Source organism: Oryctolagus cuniculus, chromosome 2 (assembly GCF_964237555.1).
Source record: "Oryctolagus cuniculus chromosome 2, mOryCun1.1, whole genome shotgun sequence".
In the NCBI taxonomy this organism is placed as follows: Eukaryota; Metazoa; Chordata; class Mammalia; order Lagomorpha; family Leporidae; genus Oryctolagus; species Oryctolagus cuniculus.
This window is the reverse complement of record NC_091433.1, coordinates 128,409,390-128,433,976: the sequence shown is the minus strand read 5'-3', so window position 1 is coordinate 128,433,976 and position 24,587 is coordinate 128,409,390. Positions and strand designations below refer to the sequence as shown.

The following is a 24,587-nucleotide window of genomic DNA, read 5'->3' as shown; positions in this document are numbered from 1 at the left end:
ATGTGTGACCTGGCAGATGTTGTGTATTGTGCTTGAGAAAGGCATTCTGGGGTTTGTAGTTTTGCGGCAGCGGCTTCACAAACTTGAACTGAACACCCAAGTTGGGGTCCAGTTGTTGAGAGGTCTTTGGTTCAGTTAGATTTCCTTAATATCATGCACCTCTTGGCACGAGGAGATAATTTCAGGCAGTTTTAACCATTTTGATCACTCCCCACAAACCTACAAGGAGATTCTCACTCCCATTTTCATGGGAAAAGCAAACTGCTCACAGGGCTTTGAGACCCAGAGAGGCAAGAGACCTTGAGTGAAAACCCTGAATTTAATGTGAGATTGGGGGAGCCCCACCCCTCCCTTTTTACCACCCACCCTTCCAGCCTGTTGTGAGTTGGGTGAGGGCTGCCCCCAGTCTCCGTCCTGCGGCTCTGGGTGCCATTCTGTTCCTTTGAGCTCAGTCAGCCTCCTGGGCCTGTCTCTCTTTGAATCTCCTGTGGGACATAGGGAGAGACACTGTATAGGTTTTGTATATTAGGGCCATAATTCCCTTCTCCAACTTGTCCCTTCTTATTGCTCTCTAACCCCCTCACCTTCTTGCATATTCATATAGTGCCTGCTTGCGTTCCTGCAGGCTCTCCTGCCGGGCCCAGGAAGACTTGGCAAATGTTAGGGTTGTGGGCTGAGGTGTCGCCGAGCCAGAGCTGGGGAACTGAGGTGATCACAATGTCAGAGGGCTTGCGGAGTCATCATCATTAAACACGCATCGAATGCCTACTTTGCAAGAGAGGCACTGTGCTAGGGTCTCAGGATCAAAAAGAGGTCAGGGACAGGGAGTATGTGGCTGCCCCAGCCCACTCCAAGTCTTGGACCTGACCGTTTCCTGGGTCTCACCTTGGGGGTAGGAGCTGTTGAAAGGGACTGGGTTCCCTCGGTGATGTCTTCAGGCATGAAAGCCACAGCCCCCTCAAGCAGATTAGTAATGGTCAGGTCTACACAGCCAGTTCTGGCTGGGAAGGAGGGAAAAGAGAAGGGAGTCTATTCCCAGCTCTCCATCTTCCTTCCTACTTTTCCTTCCTGTGCCCATCTCTCACCCTTTCCCATACCCAGGTCTCTCTGGATGACGCCCAGTGGCACATGGGGTAAAACTTCCTTGACTCTCTGAGCCAGAGTTGCCAGTTGCACATCAGCAGAAGGGCCAGGCGAAGGAGAGAAAGACTGGGCTGTAAAAATAATAAATTAATATGGTAAGTAGAGAACGGGAAGAAGCCGATGCTGAGTAGCAAGGGAATAGGGAAGAAATCACAGTAGGCTGGAAAAAAAAATCAAGAACCTTTGTGTACAAAGACCACACACCTGACTGAGGGCGCAGTCTGGGGTGTCTTTGTCGCTTCATGTGTTCTGCTTTGTCTGCTGGGGTAAGCCGTGTCCCTATCTGGCCTAATTCCTTGGCCACCAGCTAGAGAGAATTGGAAGATTGAAGTGTCAAGATCTCAAGCCTTCTAAGGAGGAGGGGCTCCACCTCCGCCCTGCCTGTGTACCCAACCACCTGTTGCACACGGAGTGCAAACTCCTCACTTCCTTCTCCCAGGTGGCGATGAACAGGATGAAGCCACCTGGAAAAAACAATCCAGGGTCATGTGGGGGGTACCCAGGGTGGAGGCTGTCACCCCTTCCCCACTTGGGTACCTCTTCATGGAACAGCAGTGGCAAGAACAGAGAGATAGTAAATACTCTGGTGAAACCTTGACCTTAAAAATCTACAAAAGGATAAGGCAGAGGCCACTACTTTGACCTTGAGGTGAGCCTCTCCCCAGCCACCAAAAAGCGAGGACAGTTAATACCTTACTTGATACACCGTGAAAGGGACGAAAAGTGACCACAGCAGTTCTGAGACCCAGGAGGCATCTGACACCGTCTGAGAGGAAGGCATGAAGTGAGGCCCGAGCCAGGGCTGGGGGTGAAAAACTTCCCCTCCAAGACCCGAAGCTTCCCTTCCCCACACACTCACCACAGAGACCAGGGGTCTCTGAACTTGCAGGGTAAGAGGTTGTACCACATCCTGGATGGAAAATGGCCAGGAGCTAGAAGAGGAAGACAGAGGAGGATGGGAGTCCAGTCAGCCCAATCAGTAGCTCACATCTGCCTTAAAACAGGAAACTATCAAACTGCACAAGCAGATGAAGAGAAGGGATTGAGGGTGAAGAAATAAAAGCGCACATAAAGGACAGGAGCTGGGGACGGAGAGCGTAGAAACCAAACAAGGCTGTGGAAACCCACCTACCCAACTGAGCCCGATATCTGTGCTCACCTACCTGAAGCGCAGAAGCCCCTCCCGGCCATTGGTGGCCTCTTCCTCGGGGAACAGCAGCAGAGGGGTGGGAGGAAGCCTCGTGGAAGCACAGAATCTCTTGAGGGACTCCACCAGCTCCCCCTGCCCGTCCATCTCCATGAAGCCCCGAGACCAGCACACAAAGCTGGGGGGACTGTTGAGTAGAGGCTGGGGACCGCGGAGGAGACAAAGCAAGAAGAAACCCATGGAGGGAAATGAGGGAAACTGATGTGAGGGTAAAGGAGCGGGATTAGGGGAAAGGTTCTGTATCGCCCAAGGGAAACCCGACGGGGATAGGCGAGCCTTGAGCTGGGTCCCCAGGAACTGCCCTGCGGGGCTTTGGCCCCCACTCACGGTGCTACAGGTGGTGAGCAGGTTGACGATGTTGTGGTCGAAAGGTGTCACGTGATTGGAAATGAGGACCCTGACGCGGTGATCCCGGAGTCCAGAGTCCTCCTGGCGGGCCACGAGTCCCAGAACCGCACACATGGTCCGCACCACGAACCTGGGGACACAGGCGGTAGTGACGGTGCGGCCTCGGGCCGGGCCCACTCCTGACACTCTCCGAGCCCCCGAATTGGAACCTGCGAAGGACGCTGTCTGGCAGCGCGCAGCTGACCAGGAAGACGTGGATCCCGAGAAAGAGGCGCAGGACGAGGAGGCAGAACCCGACGGGCGCGTAAAGCAGCAGCGCGAGGAGCAGGAAGCCGTCACCTGGGAGCCTGCGGGAGAAAGGCGACGTGATCGGGTGCCGAAGGTCGAGACGGCCCGGGAGCTGGCTTCTTCCCGCGAAAGCTCTTACCGGTGCGAATCAAAGAGCCGCTCCGGCCCCGGTGCCGGGGGAGGCTCCATAGCAGCTGCTTTAGGGGTGTCCGGCCGTCGCCGCCGCCATCTTCGCGCCCGGCCGCAGGGGCTCCTGGGAAGGCGGAGTCTTTGGGCATCCGCCCAGGGTGCTGGAACCCGAAGTCCGGAGGCGCCCCGGAAGGGCTAGCGGTCCCGGCATGCCCCGCGGCCCCTTGGGCCGCCTTGGAACTCGCGTCCCTCGGGAACCACAATTCCCGGCATTCGCGGGGCGGGGCGGGGCGGGGCGGCGTCGACTTTCCGGGATCCTGCGTCCCGGCGTGCACTTCTGGAGGACTTCAGATACCGGCGTGCGCCGCGTCTTGCTGTCCGCCCGCTTACGTCCTGGGCACCGCCTCTGAGAAGGGCGGGCGAGGAGGCAGCCGAGGCGGAGCAGATGGCTGCGCTGAGGGCGGGGCGGGGTGCAGGCTGGAGCCTCTGGGGATTGCGGGCTTTGGGGGGCATTCGATGGGGGAAGGGACCCCTGTTGACCTCTGACCTGCGGGCTCTGCTGACGTCAGGAACTCCTGACCTCCGGGCCCGGATGACCTATGGGACCCCCAGTCTCCGGGCCCGGTTGGCTGTGGGGGTCCCTGAACCCCGGGCGTTTCTGACGTCTGGGTCCCCGGATCCCCGGCCACGACTGACTGCAGGGGCCCCAGATTCCAGGCCGCGGGAGGCCTCGGGGACCCCTGGAACCCGTCCACGCGTGTGGCTGGCGGTGGCGCTGGGCGCTGGGGGGGCGGTGCTGTTGTTGTTGTGGGGCGGGGGTCGGGGTCCCCCGGCTGTCCTCGCCTCAGTCCCTGCTCCGCCGCCAACCTCTCCGCGGAGCCAGTACAACTTCATCGCAGACGTGGTTGAGAAGACGGCACCTGCTGTGGTCTATATCGAGATCCTGGACCGGTAAAGACAGGGTTGACTGGAAGGCACTGAAGCCACAGGCCTAGAGGCGGGCAAGCGGTGGTGGTGGGGTGGTCAGAGCCTCCTTATACCCAGGCCCCCTTACCCCTGCGGCAATCCCAGGCACCCTTTCTCGGGCCGCGAAGTTCCTATCTCAAACGGCTCAGGATTCGTGGTGGCGGCCGACGGGCTCATCGTTACCAATGCCCATGTGGTGGCTGATCGGCGCCGAGTCCGCGTGAGGCTGCCTAGCGGCGACACATATGAGGCCATGGTCACCGCTGTGGATCCCGTGGCAGACATCGCCACGCTGAGGATACAGACCAAGGTGGGGGTCGGGGGGGGGGCGGGCAGGCCAGGTTTGTGTGGAGTTGTCTTGTAGCTCCCGTCACCAGATGACAGGTCTCCTGTACCCGTTCTCCCTTAGGAGCCTCTCCCCACACTGCCTCTGGGACGCTCGGCTGATGTGCGGCAAGGGGAGTTTGTTGTTGCCATGGGAAGTCCCTTTGCGCTGCAGAACACGATCACATCTGGCATTGTCAGCTCTGCTCAGCGCCCAGCCAGAGACCTGGGACTCCCCCAAACCAATGTGGAATACATTCAGACTGATGCAGCTATTGATGTGCGTCCTGATGCAAGGGCATTGCATTGGCAGACTAGGTCCGGGCAAGGGTGAGCTGGGTGGTACAGGTGCCAACTGAGGGGTGGTAGAGGTTGGGCTGCAGAAATGTGGCCACACTCATGTATGGGTTGGGGAAGCAGAGAAGTTTGGAGAGAGTGCCTACCTCCTGTGTGTGTCCCCAGACTTAGAATTCCCAGACCTTTCCCATGTTTTCTCCTTGTGCTGCAGTTTGGAAACTCTGGAGGTCCCCTGGTTAACCTGGTGAGTGGGACATTCTTCTTCCAAGGCCCCAGGTCAGTGTGAGGAGGGGAGGGGCTTCAGTAATTCTAGGATGTTTGCTTATGTTTCTGAGCAGGCTCTTGTTGCCTGTCTCCCAATACAGATTCCCCCAACACTCCATGCTTCTACTCGTGTTCCGGGGGCCCCCATCCCCTACTATCTGTTTGGGCTAGGGAACAGGGGGCTGTGTCCCTGCAGGATGGGGAAGTGATTGGAGTGAACACCATGAAGGTCACAGCTGGAATCTCCTTTGCCATCCCTTCTGATCGCCTTCGGGAGTTTTTGCATCGAGGAGAAAAGAAAAGTGAGGCTGGCTCAAGGGGTGGGGGTTCCCTTTAAGAGCTGGGTGGGACATTCTTTGGGACTTGCTGGAGGGGGAGTCTGTTGTGAGGGGGAAGGAAGGATGTAGCTGGATGGGGCTCATTCATCCCTGTATCACAGATTCCTGGTTTGGAATCAGTGGGTCCCAGCGCCGCTACATTGGAGTGATGATGCTGACTCTGACTCCGAGGTATGAGCATTTGGGGTCATGACATGTGGGACCACCAGTAGAATCAGTGGTGAGCAACTGGCACTTCCGTTGAGCTTGGTTTGCTTTCTTTCCTGACTTTATCTAAGATGAGCTGTCTCACATTCGGGGCTCTCCCAAGAGCTGGCCCCTCTCATCATCTTGACCTTCTCACCTCACTCCATTTTGTACACCTGTCATAAGATTGATTTCATCCTGTTCCTGTGTTCATTTAAAGCTGTCAGTTAGCCTGGCCTGTTTTCCGTGTCTCTAAATCATCCTTTCAGACCTGGGTCCCATTACTTCCTATGTGAATACTCAGTTCCAGCCAACCTGGTTTCCTGCTTCGTGTTTTTATTTATGCTGATCTTGTTTTACATAGTTAATAGACCCATCTTTCTAGGCTCAGCTTAAGTTGTACTCGCTCCTTAAAGCTTCCCAGGATTCTAGAGTGACATTAGTGCTATTGATTTAACACTGGTGTCATTTGGAATTAGTTATCTTTCATGGACATGTCCCACTTGTGAAACACAAGGAGGCAGAAAGTGATCAGTCGCCTTTGTACTGACCGGTACATGTCCTGTCCATACACGTGTCAGCGTGATGGGAGGCTTGAGATGAACTTAGGAGAGGGCGGGTGCGGCAGTGTGGCTACCAGGGTGATCCGTGTCCTTGCAGCATCCTTGCTGAGCTACAGCTGCGAGAGCCAAGCTTTCCTGACGTGCAGCATGGCGTGCTCATCCATAAAGTCATCCTGGGCTCCCCTGCACACCGGTAAGGGGAGACTGCGCTGTGAGGAGGGGTGGGTGGCATGTGTGTGGGTCCTTGAAGGGGGCAGTCTCCTCCCTTTCTCTCCATCTTTCCCCACAGGGCAGGTCTGCGGCCTGGTGATGTGATCTTGGCCATTGGGGAGCAGCTGGTACAAAATGCGGAAGATGTTTATGAAGCTGTTCGAACCCAATCCCAGCTGGCAGTACGGATCCGGCGCGGATCAGAAACACTGACCTTATACGTGACCCCTGAGGTGACAGAATGAATGGGTCAGCAAGAGTACGAGGTCTTGTTCTGGTTTCCTCTCTGCCTTCCTAGCCTAGGCTCTGAGGGCACCGGGCAGAGGAGTAAATGAACCAGTGGGGGGCAGGTCCCTCCAACCACCAGCACCAATCCCTGGGCTATGAAGAATCGCAAGAACACTTTTTATATAAAATAAAATTATACCTAGCAACATGTTATAGTCAAAATTGAGGGGGTTGGATCTTTTCCCCCACCCAAAAGGCTAGAGGTAAAGCTGTGTCCCCTTGAACGCAGGGGAGCTCCTGGAGCTGACCAGCCTGACCTCCCTGTTCCAGAAAGTGAGCTGCTGCCATCCATTGTCGTTCTGGGCAGTCAGGTGCTGCTCTCTGTGGCGCACTCTGCTCGGTGCTGGGCGGGGAGCAGAGGTTCCTCGTGCGCGGCCACAGCTACTGACAGCTGGCTTAGGAAGAAGGCCATGACTTCCGCTTGTCAGTTCCATGTCCACAGTGCACTGTCGGATGAGGCCGCGCCTGCTGACATCAGGGGTTCCTTGGCAAGCTCCTGAGGTAATGGCAGCCTTATACCCCTGCCATTAGGGGCCAGTGGTGGTTTGCAGAGAACAAAGGTGGGACTTCAGACGATCTGGTTGCTGGTCTGGCCAGGGTAGCGTTCGAACCTCCTGTTGGCCTCTTCGCTGAAGGCATCACCTGTAGGGGAGAGGTAGCATGGGAGGCACCCTGCTCCGGAGCAGGCAGACAGACAGGGTGGGCAAGGGTGGTAGAAGTGGAGAGGCTGAGCGGTGCAGAGGGGGTGTGGAGACACACCGACAGTGAGGGCACAAGGAGTGAAAGCTCTTCCCTCCCTCCCCCCAGTCTGCCCATCCAATACCAATGTGGCAGTTGTGCACCCAGATGCGATGCCCATCATATTTGCAGTTGCATTTCATCGCGTTGTTGGTGAAGTCACTCTCTGCTACTTCGAAGTTTGGGTTGATGACCACCTGTGAGCAGGAGAAAGGCCACTTCACCCAGCTGCAGTCTTCAAATCCAGACGTGTCTCTCCTACTCCTCCCACTTGCCGTCGGGGAGCCCCGCATTCCGGGCACCTGGAGAATGTAGTTCCCTGGCTTCACATCTGTGATGTCGATCCACTGGCAGTCGATGTCATGCCTGTAGAGATCCCAGCAGCCCACCGTGATGCCTTGTTCTCCAAAGTTGGCACACTCGTACCTCTTGGAGACGTCTGAAGAGATTGGCACGTGTCAGTGGGAGGAAAGGCTGGGTGGCGGAGGCCCTGGAGGCCACTCTAGCCCCAACTCACCCTCCTGACACTCGGTGTCTTCTAGACAGAAACTGGCTTTGTGACCCTCAGCCACCTTGGTGCCATTGGGGGTCAGGATGTCGTAGTGTGTGAAGATGTCCATACTGTGGTAGTGCCTGTGGGGACACAGGGGCACAAGGGGGCTCCCATTTGCTTCCCTGCCCCCAGCAGGCTTGGCCCATCCCCCATGGCCTTGCCCTTCCACGGGACCCCCTTCCCTCTCACCCGTGGCACTCGTGCCACACCCAGGAGTGGCGCCCGGCCTTGGGCCTGAAGTCGGCTCGTCCCAGGTTGTGGATTTGGGAGGAGAACCGCAGCAGGCGCCGGTGGCCATAGGGCCAGTTGGCTGAGCGGGCTGAGCTGGCCAGGCAGTTTTCTTCCGCAGCACAGTACAGCATGTGCAGGGGCCGGTCCTCAATGTAGGCGGTCTCCTGCACCAGCGCTGAGTGCAGCAGCAGGTCAGATGCGGCTGCGCCCATGCAGGAAGGGGAGGGTTAGAAGTCACTGCGGAGGCCAGGCTGGGGAGACGGAGGTGCTTCTGTCCCTCCCAGTGAGGCTGGTTTTCCATGGGAAAGGGGGTCCCTCCAGATGACAGCCCCTCTGCACTTCCTCAAGCGGAGTGGCCCAGAGAGCGTCCTTTCCTGGCTTCCCCACCCTCCCCTGCACTCACTCTCAGAACAGATGACTCCAGCAGTGAAGCGAGTCCCCGGCCTCTTGCAGCTGATATGGGTGCTATGATGGGCACACTGGTCCAGGGACAGCTCCGTCCCCGTGCAGCGCACTCCACTCATCACCACCTCTGTTATGTTCCCTGAGTCCCAGTACCAGGTCTCCTGGGGACAAATGTGGTTGTTTCTGGGAGGTCCCAAGATCCAGCCTCCTGGGCCTAAAGACTCCTTTCCACAGTCTGCTGCTCAAAGCCGCCTCCTTCCCGCTCACCTGCAGGCCGTGGTTGGCATAGCCCAAGCCGAGTTGCCTACAGACCACCATGGCTTCCAGCGTCCCCCAGTCATCCCCACAGATGAGGCCCCAGCGGGGGGGCCCAGATCCCCCTGTTTGCACTTCCACGCGCCCCTCGTGTCGGCTGCGGCCCCCACTGAGTCGTATCTGTAGTGACACAGAACAGGAGTGCTGCAGGAAGCTTAGGGATGGGGTGGCGGGAGTCTAGCCAGGATTCTGAGGCACACCCAGGGTGGGCAAGGGTAGGAACAGGTGGGAGCTGCAGGATGATAAGGGTCTGGGGCACTGGGCTCGAGGCCAGGACCATAGAGAATGAGAAATGCGGTCCTGGGCCCAGGCGGAAAGTATGGCTGGCTGACCTTGGTCTCCACTCCAGTGTAGGGCAGGTTGCATCGGACCCCAGCATCCTGGCTGTGGGAGCAGTCCTCAGCTGTGATGTTCTTGTGGGAGCACTTCCAGAGGGAGGGCTCCTGTCCAGAGCACCGAACTTCACTTAAGTGGATGGCGCCCATTCCTAGGGTCAGGAGTCAAAGGTCAGAAGTCACCACTAGACCTCTTCTGGAAGAATGTGCCCCCAGGGGTTAACCTCCTTCCCCTCCCTCCCACATCCACACCCCCTCACCCTGCCCCATGCGGGCACCACTCAGAGCCTCTCGAGCACTCCCGAAGCCCAGCTCCCGACACACCACGCTGGCCGCCTGCAGGTCCCACTTGCGGTCACACACTGTGCCCCATGTGCCAGCCTTCAGGACTTCTACTCTGCCCTCTCCAGGGTGGGCCCCGCCCTTGAGACGCACGCGGGCCTACAGAAGAGAGAACCGTGCCCCACAGAGGTGAATGGCGACATCAGCACATCAGCACGGAGAGGGCTAAGGAGCTCACGGAGCCCAGGGGCGGGATGGGTGAGGTCAGGTCTGAGCCCCCCCCCCCAGGTCAGGGCTGTGCTTAGGGGGTGGCCAGGCTTGGGGGTCTCCCACGTGGGGCGGGAAAGGAGTCATCACTGTTTCACACACCTCCCCCTGAGGCTTTGACTGCTGTTGCTTCTTCTGGCTGCTGGACGCTGTGTAGAGAGGGCCAGGCACGCAGCTCACCACCGCAGGGGCCCCCCCAGGGCACCTGGCGGTGTCATTGGCACGATAGAACTCCAGGGGACAGAGGGAGAGGTGGGCCTCCGTGCCCAAGCATGCCACCCCATGCAGACCAAAGGAGTGTTGCTGCCTCTGGGCCAGCAGCCTGGGGGGACAGGAGTGAGGTGCAGAAAGGTAGAGGAATGCTCCTCCCAGCCCTCCTCCCGCTCCCTGCGGCCACTCTCCGCTCTCCCGCCCGTCCCGCCCCTGCCCCCGCGACCTTTCATGCCCCCTTTATCTGCTTTTCTTTAATGCTTCTGGTTCCTTCAGGAGAGATGAAGGAGTTTATAGGCTGGAAGAGCCCTACGACTCAGACAGGAGGGTCCCTGGGGACCTTCTGCGACCCTCAGGGGGAAGGTGGCTAGACTTCACTGGCCGGAGCAAGGCAGAGGCTAAGGCCGCTGGGCAAATAGAATGGGAAACTAGGACTCCCCAGCTGCGAGAGGAGGGAGCAGGGAGCAGCTGACGCAACCTGGAAGCCTGGGTAGCCAGGACAAGCGGACCCTTCTAGTGTGCTGAGACCGGAAACACAAAACAGCAACAACAAAACGACATGGAATCAAGATTATGCAAATGATGGAAGCCAGAGGGGCTTCCAGGCAAGACGCTGTGGGATGGAGTATGGTGGGCAGTTAGAGGGGGAGCACACCAGATGGTAACGTAGGGAGACTGGCGCTGGTATATGGAGCAGTGTCGATGCTTCAGTGCAGGATAGACTAAAGCTGGAGGGACCAGATGACCAGAGAAGGAAGGTGGATGGGAGTGACAAAGTGGCAGAGACTTCCCAGGACCTTGGGCTGAGCTGTGTAAGTGTTTTCTGAAGCATTCTGTAATCCTGCAATTTCAATGTAACAGAATGTGCCACCAGCTATCTGGGCAGGAAAGTGGGACTAACCTAGAGATGTTACAGCTTGGGGACACTGCAGAGAGACACTTGCTGTTGATACCAATGGAATGAGAGATTGGAGTGGGTGGGTGGGTGGGGGGGCACACTTGCCCAGAACAGCTGGGTTGAGTGCAGAGAGCAAGGGAAGAAGGGGAGGCCGGCCCTGTGAGGCTGATGTGCCCTGAATTAGCGCAGTAATGAGCCCCATCATCTGGGAGCAGAGGACGCAGGATGACTTGAAGCCACTAGCCAGGAACACTCAGGGAGGAGGAAGAGCTTATGACCAGCAGACCCGGAAGCAGGAAGCCTGGAGACTTTACGGGATACCTTTGCAAGCTCAGGATACACGGATCCTGAAGATCCAAGAGATCAGGTACTCTCCCCAAATCCTGGTTGGCTGAAAATAAAAGTCAGAGAGGCCAGCACAGGAAAGAGACTTCTGTATTCTAAACTCTCTCCTCCCCTTTCCCTACCACTAACAAAATAAAAATGACCGTGTGATGTCGAAGTGGCGGCAGCGAGGGACAGACACAGTCATGTCAGGCAAAGAAGACCCTAAGCTAGAAGGACACTATAAGAACACCGCCCCCCTCCCCAGCTTCTGGGCTCCTCTGAAGCTATCAGAGGGAGAAGCTGGGGAATGAGGGGACCACTGAGGAGAGGAGGGGATGCAGGACAGGGATGAATTCTTCACCTGCCGGAGGAGTTCCAGGAGTCTTCTGGCCGGCAGACTGCATTTTGAAGACAAGTTAGATGTCATTACCAGGGTTGGAAGTTCTCCACTCCCTTGAGTTCTGAAGGAGCCCAAGAGGAAAGTTACGGAACTTGGAGCATAATCGCGTAAACTGAGCCAGAGAGGAGGGTGCAGTCAGTCTCACTCCAACCCTAGTAAATGTTCCAGAAGTCTCAGTCCATCCCCGGGAAGCTGGTGTTGAAAAATTAATTACACACATGTAGGATGGGAATACTGGTCCCTGAGGCAAACTCGTCTGAAGGAGAAAGGTGCCACTGGAGCACATGGCGGCAGAGAAGGAAGCAGGTGGAACAAGTGTAGCCAGAGGGTGGGGAAAAAGTCTTATGATAAGCATAACCCCCAGATACTGACACAGGGAGGGCCAGTCTTACCTACCATTCTGGTCAGTGATTTAGAAGGCGATTTGTTACAGCAGCGGCTCTTCCGCCTCTTGGTCAACCCTTTCAGCCAAACAGGAGTCTCTGATCCTCCCTGACTACAGCCCGATCCCTCCGCTTCACAACTGCAACCCCACTCTTCCCCACCCACCCTGAACTCCATTTACCTCTTGTTTGGCCCCCTGCCCACTCGGAGTTTGGGTTTGACTTTAAGTTTGGAGATTGGTCTGCAAAAAGGAGAGAGAAATTGGTGGAGGAAGAGCTTGGCTATGGGGCCTGGGAAAGGTGGAGGGGTCTGTTTCTGGGAGGGACCCTCCATGCAGGAAGGGGGAGAGGGCAACGTGAAGACGGCTAGATTTTCCGCAGACACCACTGCTGAACACCACTGAGCTGCTGCCTGCATTTAGCAGTAGTGATGGGAAATCTAGGTGTGGCCATCCAGGGCGGGGACAGGAAAGGAAGGGGAGAGGTGGAAGGAAGAGAGAGAACAGGGTTGTGGGTGAATTAAGGGAGGTGAGGAGGTGCCGCGAGGAGGAGGAAGAATGCAGGTGGCCCAGGCTGGAGCTGAAGCTGGGAGCTTCTCCTCAGCCTTTCCTCACGTTTCCTCCTTGTGCTCCCTAAGGGCGGAGCTTGACCATCCCCATGCCTCGCCTGCCCCCCTCCTGAGGAATGGCCAGTTCCCAGCCGCATTCCTAATCCATCAGCTTGGGTTCAGGGATGGACCTGGATAGGCTGCCTTCCATCCATCCACCTCCTGAGGCCTCAGGGGCGAGCAGGAGGTCCCGGGGCTTTTTGCCCCATTACCTTCCAAGGGGCCTGGGGCGTCGGGCTGAGCCTTTGGCTGCTCGCTTCCTCAACTTTCTGCGAGGATAAGATAACGGCAGATCAGTGAAGAACCAAATGGAAAGGCTGGCGCAGTCAGGACCAGGGGCAAGTGTTCTTTTCCAGCAGTCACATGGCAGGCTATTTTACCATCAGATACTCCAAGGCTGTTCGGCTGCACAAGCACATGACCAGGTGGGCGGGCAGCAGGGAAGGCTATGGACTCAGGATGAATGAATCCCTATTCAGGACCCTCAGAAAGTAGCCGAAGGCAGGGATAGGTGCTGTGGCACAGCAGGCTCGCTGCTTGTGATGCTCACATTCCATATGGAAGTGGGGCTGGTCCTGCCTCTGCTTCCAATCCAGCTTCCTGCTAATGTGCCTGAGAGGCAGCAGATGATGGCTGAAGTACTCAGGTCCCTGCCACCCATGTGGGAGACCGAATGAAGTTCCTGGCTCCCAGCTTAAGTCTGGCCCAACCCTGGCAGCTTCCGGCATTTGGGTGTGTGATCCAGTAGATGGGAGTTTCTCTCTCTCTCTCTCCCCTTCTCTTTCTCCCCCTCCCTCTCTGTCACCTTCCTTTCAATTAAATAAGTAAATTTTTTTTAGAAAAGAAATTAGATGGGAAGGCCTGGTGGCCTTGTGGTGTAGTGGGTTAAGCTGCCACCTGGGACACTGGTGTCCCATATTGAGTGCCAGTCAGAGTCTCAGCTGCTGTACTTCCAATCCAGCTCCTGCTGGTGTACCCGGGAAAGCAGCAAATGATGGCACAAATACCCGGGCCCCTGACACCCACACAGGAGACTTGGATGAAGTTCTAGGCTTCTGGCTTTGGCCTGGCCCAGCCCTGGTCATTGTGGCAATCTGGGGAACGAACCAGTGGGTAGAAGATTCTCTCTCTCTCTCTGTCTCTCCCTTTGTCTCTGTAATTCTGACTTTCAAATAAATAAATATTTAAACAAAAAAGAAAGAAAGAAAAGAAGAAGAAATTAGACTAAGGTGGGAAGGGAATGAAGATTCCTGGGTCCAGATATTAGTTCTAAATCTCAGGGGAGGGCTAAGGGGGCAGGTGTTAGGGTTATTGGGGATTGTCAGACTGAGCAGTTTAGGAGAGAGGACCAGCCCAGGATAGGTCCAGGGAGTCTGGCTGTGTCTTTTTTCTTGAATGTTTTCTCACAGAAAGGCTTTGGGCATTGTCCAGGCCTGAGGCCCGGTGCTGGACATCCAAGGAGGTAAACGGTGTTTGACTGGGGAGCACCCATCCTGTTCACTTTCCACTTCCATACTGTTTGGTAATTCACAAGCAAGCTCATTGTCCAGACTTACTCTCAGGGAAATAAATCTTTTTTTTTAAATTGGTCTCAATAATTGACTCACTTATTCCTCAAGAGATTTCCTTAAGTCTGATGTCTGAACAGAAGTAGAAACTAGGTCTGTTCCTGCTCTCATTCTCACTTTAGGTTTCGAGACTTTAATTAAGGCTCCCCTTTGTCCTGTCCAACTATGCCCACATGACTGCAGGCCCTGCTGTTCTTGTGAATTCGTGGAGGTCCCTGTTACAGCTCCTGCTCTACTGCTGCCCTTGGGCACTCACATTTTGACACAGTACACAGGGAGAAGATGCACTAGGATTTCACCTCTTTCTTATTCATTTTCTTATTTCATTTATTTGAAAATGTAAACAGAGAGACAGAAAAATCTCCCATCTGCTGGTTCCTTCCCCAGATGTCTGCAACAGCCAGGGCTGGGCCAGGCCCAAGCGAGGGGCCAGGAATCCAGGTCAGCACTGTGGCTGCAGCCACTCAAGCACTGGAGCTATCACCTGATGCCTCTCATGATGCCGGATGGCAGGGTTGGGACTCGGACCCAGGCACTCTGCCATAGGAGGCAGGCATCCCAACAGGAGGTCTAACCTCTGTGCCAAACGCCACTCCCGCACTACAAATACACACACACACACACACAATTTAAACAGGCCAGGAGCTGTTGGAGATCATCTGCCTCACCTTCTTCCTGAGGATGGACCTGGTTGATCTGTTTGTCAAAATATCCAGTATGGGGGGCCCGGTGCTGTGGCGTAGCAGATAAAGCTGCTGCCTGCAGTGCCAGCATCCCATATGGGTACCCAGTTCTACTCCCGGCTGCTCCTTTTCCAATCCAGCTCTCTGCTATGACCTGGGAAAGCAGTGGACGATGGCCCAACTACTTGGGCCCCTGCACCCGTGTGGGAGACCTGGAGAAAGCTCCTGGCTCCTGGCTTCAGATTGGCGCACGTCCGGCCATTGTGGCCAATTGGGGAGTGAACCAGCGGATGGAAGACCTTTCTCTCTCTCTCTCCCTCTCTCTCTTTCTGCCTCTGCCCCTCTATAACTCTGCCTTTCAAATAAATAAATCTTAAAAAAAAATTCGCTACGTTCAACATTCCTAGAAGAGTCTATGGCTCTCAGCCTCTTGTCTGAGACATTACTAAGTGTTTAGAACCTCCCATCTTATAAATAAGGCGTGTAATTTTTTCCCCAAGTGTCTTTTCTCAAACATATTGAAAACGAGAAGTAAACAGCTCATCTATACCTTCTTTCCCCCTTCTAAAACTCTACAGCTTTCAAATGCTCTAGGTTGGAACTACAAAACAAGTTTAAAAGTGATAAATAGGGGCCAGTGCTGCTGGAGTCCCGGCTGCTCCACTTCTGATCCAGCTCTCTGCTGTGGCCTGGGAAAGCAGTACAAGATGGCCCAAGTCCATGGGCCCCTGCACCTGTGTGGGAGACCCAGCGCAGTTCCGGCTGTGGCGGCCAATTGGGGAGTGAACCAGCGGATGGAAGACCTCTCTCTCTCTCTCTCTCTCTCTCTCTCTGCCTCTATCTTTCAAATAAATAAATAAATATTTAAAAAAAAAGTGATAACTACATCAGGTTCTGCTTTTTCTCATCTCCTAACGTACTGACTTCTAAAAGCCAGCTGGTTAATTGTTCTTCCCTCTCAGGAGGGTGGAGTTGTTTATAACTGTCTTGACATCTTCCGTATTTGTGTTACCTCTGAGAATGCTCCTTCGGTCTGACTTGACCTGCGGAAGAAGATCCCTAGCATCTGCACCACAGAGTCTCCTCCCCCAGCCTTCGGAGCCCAGACTCATGATGAGATCCAAATGGGAAGCACACAGTGCTCATCTCTGAAATCCCCGCGGGCTGCGCATACCTGTGAGCAATTCCTGCGCCACCAGCTTCCCGAGGATGGCCCCTCTCGAGAACTGGGTCACATGCACTTCCAGTGCACAGATGCCTGAGGGGCCTCCCAGCCATGCCACCTCTCACAGTGCATCAGTCATCCCACAACTGTTCATCCCCTCCACCTCTGCCACCCCCTCCTACTCAGCTTCCTGTTTACAAGGATGGACCTCTTAACATGTAAGCTCCCTAAGGCTCAGTCCACCACCATCCGTTTTTTCCTTTGATTTATACTCGCTCCCTTGGTGAGTTTCAGGACTTTGCATATTTTTCCTCAATTGATCTTTAGAGTCACATGTCCCACTGGCTAACTCAGCCTCCCCATTTCAGGGTCTTAAAGAACCTCACATTTAAGGGTTCCAAAACTGGGTTCCTAACCTCCAACCTCCCTTCCCACCTCTACACAAAACACGCTCCACCCACTGTTCTCAGTGCTGTCTTCCTCATCAGATGAGGCCGATTCCATACTTAGCTAAGGCCAAAAACCTTGGAATGATGCTCAACCCCTCTGTTTCCTTCCACCACACTGAATCTGCCAGCAAATCCTGTTGGTTCTGTGTTCAGTGATATACAGAATTTGACCATTTTCACCTGTTTCACTAATCCCTTTCTCTTTCTTCACTCAGCTTTCAGGAGACACTAACTTCCTAACCAGTCTCCCCGCCTTCTTGCTTCTACTGCTGCCCTTACAGTCTCTTAACAAAACAGCCAGAGTAATACTTGAAAAATGCAAGTCAGATGTCACAGCTGTCCTCAAAACTCCACACTGGTTCCTGTCTCCCCAGTGGCTCTGCTCGTCTGGCTCCTCATTCTTTCCCGACCACCTCCCACAGTGCACCTCCTCTCAGCGTCTTGTGCACTCGCTCCAGTCACAGTGGCCTGGAGAATGACACGAGTGCCCGCCCCCTCCCCACTCCCAGGATCCATCTCCATTTATTGCCCCTCCTCCTGGAGGTGCTTAGTGTTGCTAACAGTACCTGGGACAGAATAGGGTCTCAGTAAATAAGTCCTGGCTGAATGGTTCTCTAGATCCTTGTTCATGCTATCCTCAAGACTCGGAATGACTGCTATTTAAAAACCTACAGGCATTTTAGAACCTTGGTTTTTGGATTGGGAAAGGTAATGAACAAGCACAGAGAAAGAAACACAGCCCCAGGTGGATGGCTACAGCCAAGGAGTCCAGCACAAAGCTGTCTGAGGCTCCAGACCACATAGAACATATCTCTGGGGTTGAAAGAACTTTCAGATGTGTCTCATCGCCAACCCCAGGGAAATATGAACCAGCATGGAAAAGACTGGAAGCTGGATGATGCACTGACTTGCAAAAACGAAAAGAACTCCTTAGATAATTCACATCCTAGAGTAAGTTATTTAGTAGAAAATTTGTGAGCATTCAGAAAAATACATGATGATCTTTAGACCCTAAAAGGAATTCAATAAAAATAAGCTCAAATCAGTATGATTTCCTTTTTGTCTGTTTGTTGACCGGATTACTAAATTGGGAGGCCGGAGAATGGCTGTGAACAAAGTACACATAGGGCTTAGCAAAGACTAACACATTCTCCCGTGATTTCATTACACAGATGGTGATTAAATGTTGGTTATACCCTCCTTAATTGGTTGAAGAAACAATCAGAAGCTTGATAGACATCTAGAGGAAATCTTGGCAAGAAGAGTGAGACTTCGGTCTCAAACATTCCACAAGGATGCAGCCCTGCGATGTAGCCAGAAGGCACTGCTGGCCTAACTGTCCACCTGAGGGGGAGGAGGAGGTTGGGAGGGAGGGCAGATGGAAAAGCAAAGATGTGCCATGGGATCTCCATGGCTTTGAAAGGACCTATCAAAACAAACGGGGTTTGAAAAGGCTGCTCTACCAGGATAAGAATAAATAAGGGAAGATCTGAACTGGTTCTAGGTGATCACAGCTCTACGGGAACAGTGGGATGGTACGGCAACACAGAGGCAATGCAAAGTCGAGGCAAACTCCCTCCAAACAGCTCCCTGCTCGGAGCGCAAGGGAAGCAGTGTGCCAGGAGGAAGTCAGCAGATGTCAAGAGGCCTTTCAGCAACAAGTGATCTAAGAAGGGCTGCCGACAGCATTCTGGACACGAGGCTGTATGGAGAGCTCCAAATCTTTGCATGGCTTCCAAAGGCTGTTCCTCAGAACGTCCAGATTAGAGGCTCAGAACCGTTCCCCAGGGTGATCTGTTACTCGGGCGGCCAGCCTGTACACCAGGGCTCCAGGGCAGGTGGAGAGATCCAGGGGCCTGGGCCAAAGAACATTCTGGAGAACTCGCTCAGGGGTCCAGAGGCACGCCTAGCGGGAACCGAACACTGAGAAGGGAACCCGGCCTCTCCCGGCGCCCTCCGAACCTCCAGGGTCCACCCCGTGCCCGCGGGCGCCACCAGCTGGTCACCACCCCTTCGACCCTGGACACTCTGGCCGCGCTGGGCGTGACGAGCACTTCCAAAAGGCCGGCCGCTCGCTCACACAGCCCGGAACTCGTGGGCGGGGCTGCGCCGGCGCCGTTATCGCCGCGGGCCCCGGGTGTGGCCTCGCAGGGGCCCTGGGCGTGGCCTCGCGAGGCCCGGCGCGCTCCCCGAGGCCCAGCAAATCTGCCCGCCAACCGGTTACGTCACTCGCGCCGGCGTGCGCTCCGTGCACGTGAGAGCGGGAGCCTCGCCGGTCCCTTTGGGGAACCTTCATGGTTCCACAAGATTTCCCAACTGTCTTAGCTTCGCAGAGGCCTCCGTACTGTCCCATGGTACCGGTCTCGGGTGCCCCTAGCGTCCCACACACCCTACAAGGTCTGGAAACACGATTCTGCCGCTGCACAGCCCCTCACCTGTAGAAGGCCGTGTTGACCCTCTTTTCGCTGGGGAAGCCCAGCATCCCGCAGACCACGTGGCTGTTGTGCGCGCTCCATCCTTTGTCGCACACTTGAGACCAGCCGTCAGGGAGCCGCACTTCCACCAGGCCCTCAGTCACCGGCAGGGGCCGCCGGCCCCAGCCCACAGCCGGGCGGAGCCGCACCTCCTCCACCTGCAGCTGATGCTCCACCTGCGGGCGGGACCACAGCAGGGCGAAGAAGCCCCAAAGCACCTTTCATGCGCGCTGCCGCCCTTCAGGAACCCCGAAGGAGTTTTTGCTGGCTGTAACCCGGCTGCCGGATGGGAAGTGGAGCAGCCGGGTCTCGAACCGGCGCCCATATGGGATGCCCGCGCTTCAGGCCAGGGACCAAAAAGATGCCAGGTCTGGGGTGTGTGGACTCTGTCTCGCAACAGCGGAAGCGGAGGGATGTCGGAGCTCCGAGAAACGATGAAGGATGCTGCGGGAGCGCCCGCAATGCCTGGAGCAGGCAGATACTGCCCAGAGGAAGGGGTGCTTTGTAGTTAGAGGGGCGAGTGGAACGGGAGAGGGTCCCTTAGAGCACGGGTGAGGCCCCCACGGATGCAACTGGAGAGGCTCACATCAAGTTTAGTGACCTGGATGCTAATGCTTAAAGCCCAGGATTTTACAGCACCTGGGAGCACCATCATTCTTCCATGCTTTACACAGATGCAAGTTATCCGAGGTTGTGTGTCGGTGGGTGTGTTTGTGGGGGGGTTTGGGATCCTCCCACCTTCTAACCACGCCTCTAGCTGAGTGCACAGCGCCCCACCGCCCTCTCGGGTTACCCTGCATGTGGGTTTGTGAGCAGCAGACCTCGATGACGTTGGAGTCTGAGAAGCCGGGAAGGCGCTCGTCCTTGCAGATGACGCCAGCGTCCTCGTCGTGGGTGCAGTCACTGTTCCCCCAGCCCCGGGAGGCACACTCCGTCACGCTCTGCTCAGTCCCACTGCAGCTCAGGTTGTCCAGCCAGATGCGGCCTGCAGGAGGGGACATGAGCATTTTGGGGAGGGAGGATGAGGGAGTGATGGCGATGTTGGGGACCTCACACCTGGCCACGGTGATCCTGCTCTTCTAGTAAGCTAGGGAGTGGAGAGGGAAAAGGGACTTTGGAGGAGAATAAGAAAGGCCATAAGGTTGATGGAAAGTTCTTGGTGATCTGGGGATAATTAAGGATTTGACAGGCGACCTGGAGCTGTGGTGCAGTTAATTAAGCCACTGTTTGCGATGCCAGCTTCCCTTATCAGAGAGCCAGTTGGAGTTCTGGCTGCTCAGCCTCAGATTCAGCTCCCTGCTGTTGTGCCTGGGAAAGTAGCAGAAGATAGCCCAAGTCTTTGGGCCCCTGTCACCCATGTGGGAGACCCAGATGGAGTTCTAGGCTCCTGGCTTACAATAAATAAATAAATAAAATAAAATTAATAGGGTGAGTAAAAAGCTAAGACCTAACACTGTTCTACTCAGTTCTTAGCCATTCAATGATGGCTGCAGTTAATCAAGTATCTATTGTGAGGGCCAGCACTGTGGCTTAGTAGGCTTAGCTGCCACATGCAGTGCCAACATCCCATATGGGTTCCAGTTCGAGTCCCGGCTGCTCCACTTCCAATCCAGCTCCCTGCAAGTGGCCTGGGAAAGCAGCAGAATATGGCCCAAGTGCTTGGGCCCCTGCACCCATGTGGGAGACCTGGAAGAAGCTCTGGGCTCTTGGCTTTGGAATGACCCAGCTCCACCATTGAGGTCATTTGGGGAATGAACCAGCAGATGGAAGATCAATCTCTCTCTCTCTCTCTCTGTGTGTGTGTGTGTGTCTCTGTCTCTCTGTAACTCTGCCTTTCAAATAAACAAATCTTTTTTTTTTTTTAAAGCATCTGCTGTGTTCACCTCTGCCATGGTGAACCTTTATGATCATTATTAGAGCTGCCGGAAGACCATTTTTATATAAAGAAACTGGGGCTCAGAGAGGTTAAATGACTGCCTAGGACCACACAGCCAACACGTGGGGGCTGAGGAGTCTGACCTGTCTGTGAGTCTTGGAAGTCCAAGATCCTCCCCTCCCCCCTCACATTCCACATTCTCCCATGTGCCTGTCCTGGCTGTGCTGCCACATAGCCCACATTCTCTTTGGATCAGACAGATGGAATACCACTGACTTCTTCTCAGAACCGGTGGAACTCAAAGGTCACCTGTCCCAGCCAATGTGCAAGAACCGCTGCAGTCAAACCCTCCCAGGACTCCCCAGCTCCTGCTGCCCACCCCCCACCCCCGCCAGAAGGCCTTGGGGCTGGGACAGTGTTCCCCTTCCAGTCTGACCCAGTCCTCTACTGCGGTCCAGAAAGACCCCTCAGCCCCAGGACTGCCCACCCCACGCTTGAATGCAACCACCATGGAACTGTCATCCAAGGCCATTTTCTTTCTCAGCAAACTACAGGTTTCTGCGCCTATTCCTCCTTGAAATTCGGCTTCCGAGTCATGCACGTTGGCAGTCCTCTGAGAGCGTTTCTGTTCCCTACGGTCCCTCTTAAACATGCCATTTACGCATGACGCTAGTCCAGGGGTGGTCTAGTTAGGGGGCTCTAAGGGGTCAGCTGCAGGTTGCACCCGCTTCTGTCCCTTAGTCCCACTGGGGGCTCAGACAGTACGCACACCTGCAGGCCTCAGTGACAGCTGCTCTGAAGTCCCTACCGTCCACAGCCGTCCACAGCCGTCCTCTGCCCTTTCTCATTGTCCTCAGTTCCGGCTTCTTCGCTTTAGCTCTGGCCAGAAACCCGATTTTGCTACCTGCAGTATCTGTGACCCTTCTGGCTTTCGGACATCCAGACATCATTTTCCAGCTCTCAGCTTCTCATGAAACCAAAACCCAACTGTTCCCCCCCTTCCTATTTATTTTATTTTATTTATTTATAAGAGAGAGAGAGAATCTTCCATCTGCTGGTTTACTATCCAAATGGCTGGAACAGCCAAGAACCAGGAGCTCCGTCCTGGTCTCCCACAAGGGAAGGCACCCAAGCATCCGGGCCATCTTCCACTGCCCCCAGGCTCATCAGCAGGGAGCTGATAGGGATGCAACTTAACCTGCTGCACTGTGATGCCAGCCTCCACCTGTACTGTAATCACACAGCGCTCACCTATGTCTGGGCTGTGCCATGCACCGTTTTGGAGAATCATACTTTTACGATGGAGAGGAACCAGAGAGGTTCTATTCTCTGTGCACACGATGCACCTTGGGCTCACCGAGAGCACTGACCAGCCCTGGGAAGTAAAGATCCTGGCTGGTTGGTCCTCCTTGGGTTTATTTTTGACACTGGCTGTTCCTGATGTCCTGTGTCTCTACTACCACGCCATCGGATGTTCCCTCTCCCTGCACTTAGCCCGGACCACGGCTCACCTGTCCCCGGGCCATATTTGGCACTGTGCGTCCAGCCTGTGGCCTCTGTGAAGCCCAGCTCCCGGCACAGGACGTGGGCAGCTTGCAGCGTGAAGTCGTCATCGCAGATGGTGCCCCACTCGCCGGCTCGCTGTATCTCCACGCGGCCCTCCGAGGGCTTCCTAGGGTAGCCGGCCAGCCGGAACCGCAGCCCCTCACTTCCAGGCCTCTTCTCAGGGTTCGCGGAAGGCGAGGGAGACCCCCAGCCGGAGCTGCACAGCAGGCACAGCAGCAGCCCCCATGGGCTCCACTGCCAGACACCTACAGGTCGCATGGCAGGGAAGGCCTGGCTGCCCCAGGGAGAGAAAGCGTGTGAGAGAAGCTGCGACTGGGCGAGGCCCACAGTCAGGGAGGGGGGGGGAGGAGGGAGAGAGAGAGAGCAGAGAGGTCATGAGAGCAAAACATACTAGGACCAGAGTCAGAGACAGCGCCAAAGAAAGAGGGAGCTCAGGGCTGGAGAGACCGCGAGAGAGAAACACGAAACAAGGGCAGGGGGACGAGAGTCAGAGACGGACCCGGGACCCAGATTTGTGGCGGGGAGGGCAGGCAGAGAGTGAGATTCTCAAGTCTCCTGGATAAGCAAGCATCGTGTTTGCATCACTCCTAGATTCCTTATTACAGCCAGTGCAGAGTAACCAGTGCAGAGGGGGGTCCCCGTAGCTGTATTGTTAAGGGGGAAATCCCGAGTCCCTGTTCAGTACAGACGCACTCACCCCCTCACCCCCCCGCATGGAGCCCGCCCTCGCTGACCACCGACTGTAGGAACACCCACAAGGTCCTTTCCCAGTTCTGCCATCACCACCATTGTCCCCCTCTGCAGTCTGAGGGCCCCAGAGAGAGCAGGCAGTGACTAGGGACGCAGAGTCAGGGCAAGGTCAAGATCAAGACACACAGCAGGAGACCCAGACAGGATGGGAGGGGGAGGCAGACTGTGGGAATGAAAGGCAGAAACACAGCGAGAGAGTAGGGAGCCAGACAGCCCTGAAGATGTGAGGGCAGCTGGGCCAAGAACCAAGCACACAGCCCCACGCCGCCAGGGAGCGCGGCAGGCAACCAGAGAGGAGAGTGACTGATGGGGGCCAGGGAGCAGATGCGGCAGGCACCCTGGTGACCCCGTTTAGCCAGCCACCCGGCACAGCGCTGTGCAGAGAGAGGCAGGCCCTGGGGCCTCTGAGACGTGGGAGCCCAGGAATGGGACCTCATCCTGAGCCCGCTCTGGGCTGACTCCCCCAACAAGGAGGGCAGACAGGAAGGAATGCAGGGCCAGCCGGCTGTACAGCCTCGCCGGGGCACAGGCTCTCCGATGCCCTGCAGGGTCAAGGGGCCCAGCAGGGCCAGGCCTCAAGCTGGGCAGGGGATGGGGTGGGGTTGTCCCAGCCTCCTGCCAAAACCACCGTGGCTGTCACCAGGCAACCCGGGGCCAGGGCTTTCTCCGTGGGGGGCTGAGAACGGCCGCTGCACAGCGGGAGGGGGGCGCGCCGAACATGCTTCTCCCACTCCAGACAAACGGCCCAACAAGACAGCTTTGTTCTGGGGACGTTCCTGCTTGGGGGCCCAGGGACCGGGCCTCACCGGGGAGCCCCCAGTTTAGGCCCCTCCCCGCTGCCCCACTTGGAACACCCTGCCGCCCGCACCCCCCAGGAGTGAGCCTCCTCTCTGCACTCCTCTCGTGTCTCCGCTTTGACAATAACTCTCAGCTGGTTGGCTTCCCCGGCCCCATCCCACGCCATCCCCTTTCCTTTGGTCCCGCCACCTTGCTCTCCATCCCCAAGGCCTCTTCCTCGCGTGGGCCGCAGCCTGACCGCCCCTACCTTTGGCTGAGCGGGGCCCTAGGGGCTTCGAGAAGAGTTCTGGTCCCGGAGAGCAGTCCTAGGACTTTCAAAAAAAAAAAGTGCTCGGCCAGGGGCGGCCGGACCCTCCCTCCCCCTCCCCGGTCGTCCCTCCCACGTCCCCTAGAGCCCTCCCACATTCCGCTTTCTCCCTCCATTCCTCCCCGGCCAGTTCCCTCCTCTTCGCCTCTGGGTCCTCCCCTCCCCCGTGAAGCTGGCCGCTGCCGCGCCCCTTCCCCCTCCCCGACCCTCGAGCCGACTCAATGAAGCTTTCTTCTCCCGCAGGTCGGAGGCCCGGCTGCTGCGGTCAGGGAGCTGGACTCGCAAGCGGCCACCGGGCGGCGGCGAAGCCTCCTGCCCCAGCTCCCAGCCTCCCTCCCCGCCTGGCTCAGCGGAGATAAACAGTCTCCCTCGGGTTGGCCTGGGGGCGGGCCCGCAGGACAACTGAAGCCCTGCGGGCCCACTGGGCCCCTTCATTGCTGTTTCGAAGT

At 56.1% G+C, this 24,587-nt stretch overlaps 3 protein-coding genes across 19 annotated transcripts; 1 reads left to right on the top strand and 2 right to left on the bottom strand.

Annotated features, from left to right (window-relative positions):
* Nucleotides 1-300: 300 nt before the first annotated feature.
* Nucleotides 301-3,476, bottom strand: AUP1 (AUP1 lipid droplet regulating VLDL assembly factor). Of its 8 annotated transcripts, none has more exons than XR_011386521.1 (12): nt 3,126-3,476; nt 2,908-3,045; nt 2,678-2,828; nt 2,307-2,548; nt 2,003-2,075; nt 1,836-1,909; nt 1,541-1,607; nt 1,348-1,450; nt 1,086-1,214; nt 886-1,001; nt 585-765; nt 301-485 (listed from the first exon to the last, which is right to left on the bottom strand). XR_011386521.1 is itself a non-coding variant. In XM_017340567.3 (12 exons), the coding sequence occupies exons 1-12, from the start codon at nt 3,173-3,175 to the stop codon at nt 449-451; spliced, it is 1,299 nt and encodes a 432-aa protein (XP_017196056.1). In that variant the 5' UTR covers nt 3,176-3,476; the 3' UTR covers nt 301-448. The 8 variants fall into 8 exon arrangements, 5 of the variants coding, with proteins under 5 accessions (XP_017196056.1, XP_069924971.1, XP_051692910.1 ...); XR_011386522.1 differs by having other exon boundaries at nt 1,098-1,214; XR_011386523.1 differs by having other exon boundaries at nt 1,098-1,214; nt 2,307-2,491.
* Nucleotides 3,416-6,699, top strand: HTRA2 (HtrA serine peptidase 2). Of its 5 annotated transcripts, none has more exons than XM_002709712.5 (8): nt 3,416-4,066; nt 4,187-4,391; nt 4,491-4,685; nt 4,914-4,946; nt 5,163-5,268; nt 5,406-5,475; nt 6,151-6,246; nt 6,343-6,699. In XM_002709712.5, exons 1-8 carry the CDS (start codon nt 3,561-3,563, stop codon nt 6,506-6,508), a joined length of 1,377 nt encoding a protein of 458 aa, XP_002709758.1. In that variant the 5' UTR covers nt 3,416-3,560; the 3' UTR covers nt 6,509-6,699. The 5 variants fall into 5 exon arrangements, 3 of the variants coding, with proteins under 3 accessions (XP_002709758.1, XP_069924969.1, XP_017196048.1); XR_011386519.1 differs by having other exon boundaries at nt 3,447-4,066; nt 4,491-4,723; nt 4,868-4,978; nt 5,041-5,268; XR_011386520.1 differs by having other exon boundaries at nt 3,448-4,066; nt 4,491-4,723; nt 4,868-4,978; nt 5,068-5,268.
* On the bottom strand, nt 6,646-24,587 carry LOXL3 (lysyl oxidase like 3). 6 transcript variants are annotated; one of them, XM_008254204.4, is made up of 17 exons: nt 24,345-24,587; nt 24,079-24,142; nt 22,229-22,557; nt 19,663-19,826; nt 18,803-19,017; nt 12,715-12,771; nt 12,078-12,137; nt 9,780-9,999; nt 9,389-9,569; nt 9,126-9,280; nt 8,746-8,913; nt 8,477-8,639; nt 8,032-8,275; nt 7,807-7,922; nt 7,592-7,728; nt 7,375-7,486; nt 6,646-7,193 (listed from the first exon to the last, which is right to left on the bottom strand). In XM_008254204.4, the coding sequence occupies exons 1-17, from the start codon at nt 24,571-24,573 to the stop codon at nt 7,120-7,122; spliced, it is 2,688 nt and encodes an 895-aa protein (XP_008252426.3). In that variant the 5' UTR covers nt 24,574-24,587; the 3' UTR covers nt 6,646-7,119. The 6 variants fall into 6 exon arrangements, with proteins under 6 accessions (XP_008252426.3, XP_008252431.2, XP_069924966.1 ...); XM_008254209.4 differs by lacking the exon at nt 24,345-24,587 and having other exon boundaries at nt 22,229-22,553; nt 24,079-24,195; XM_070068865.1 differs by lacking the exons at nt 12,715-12,771; nt 24,345-24,587.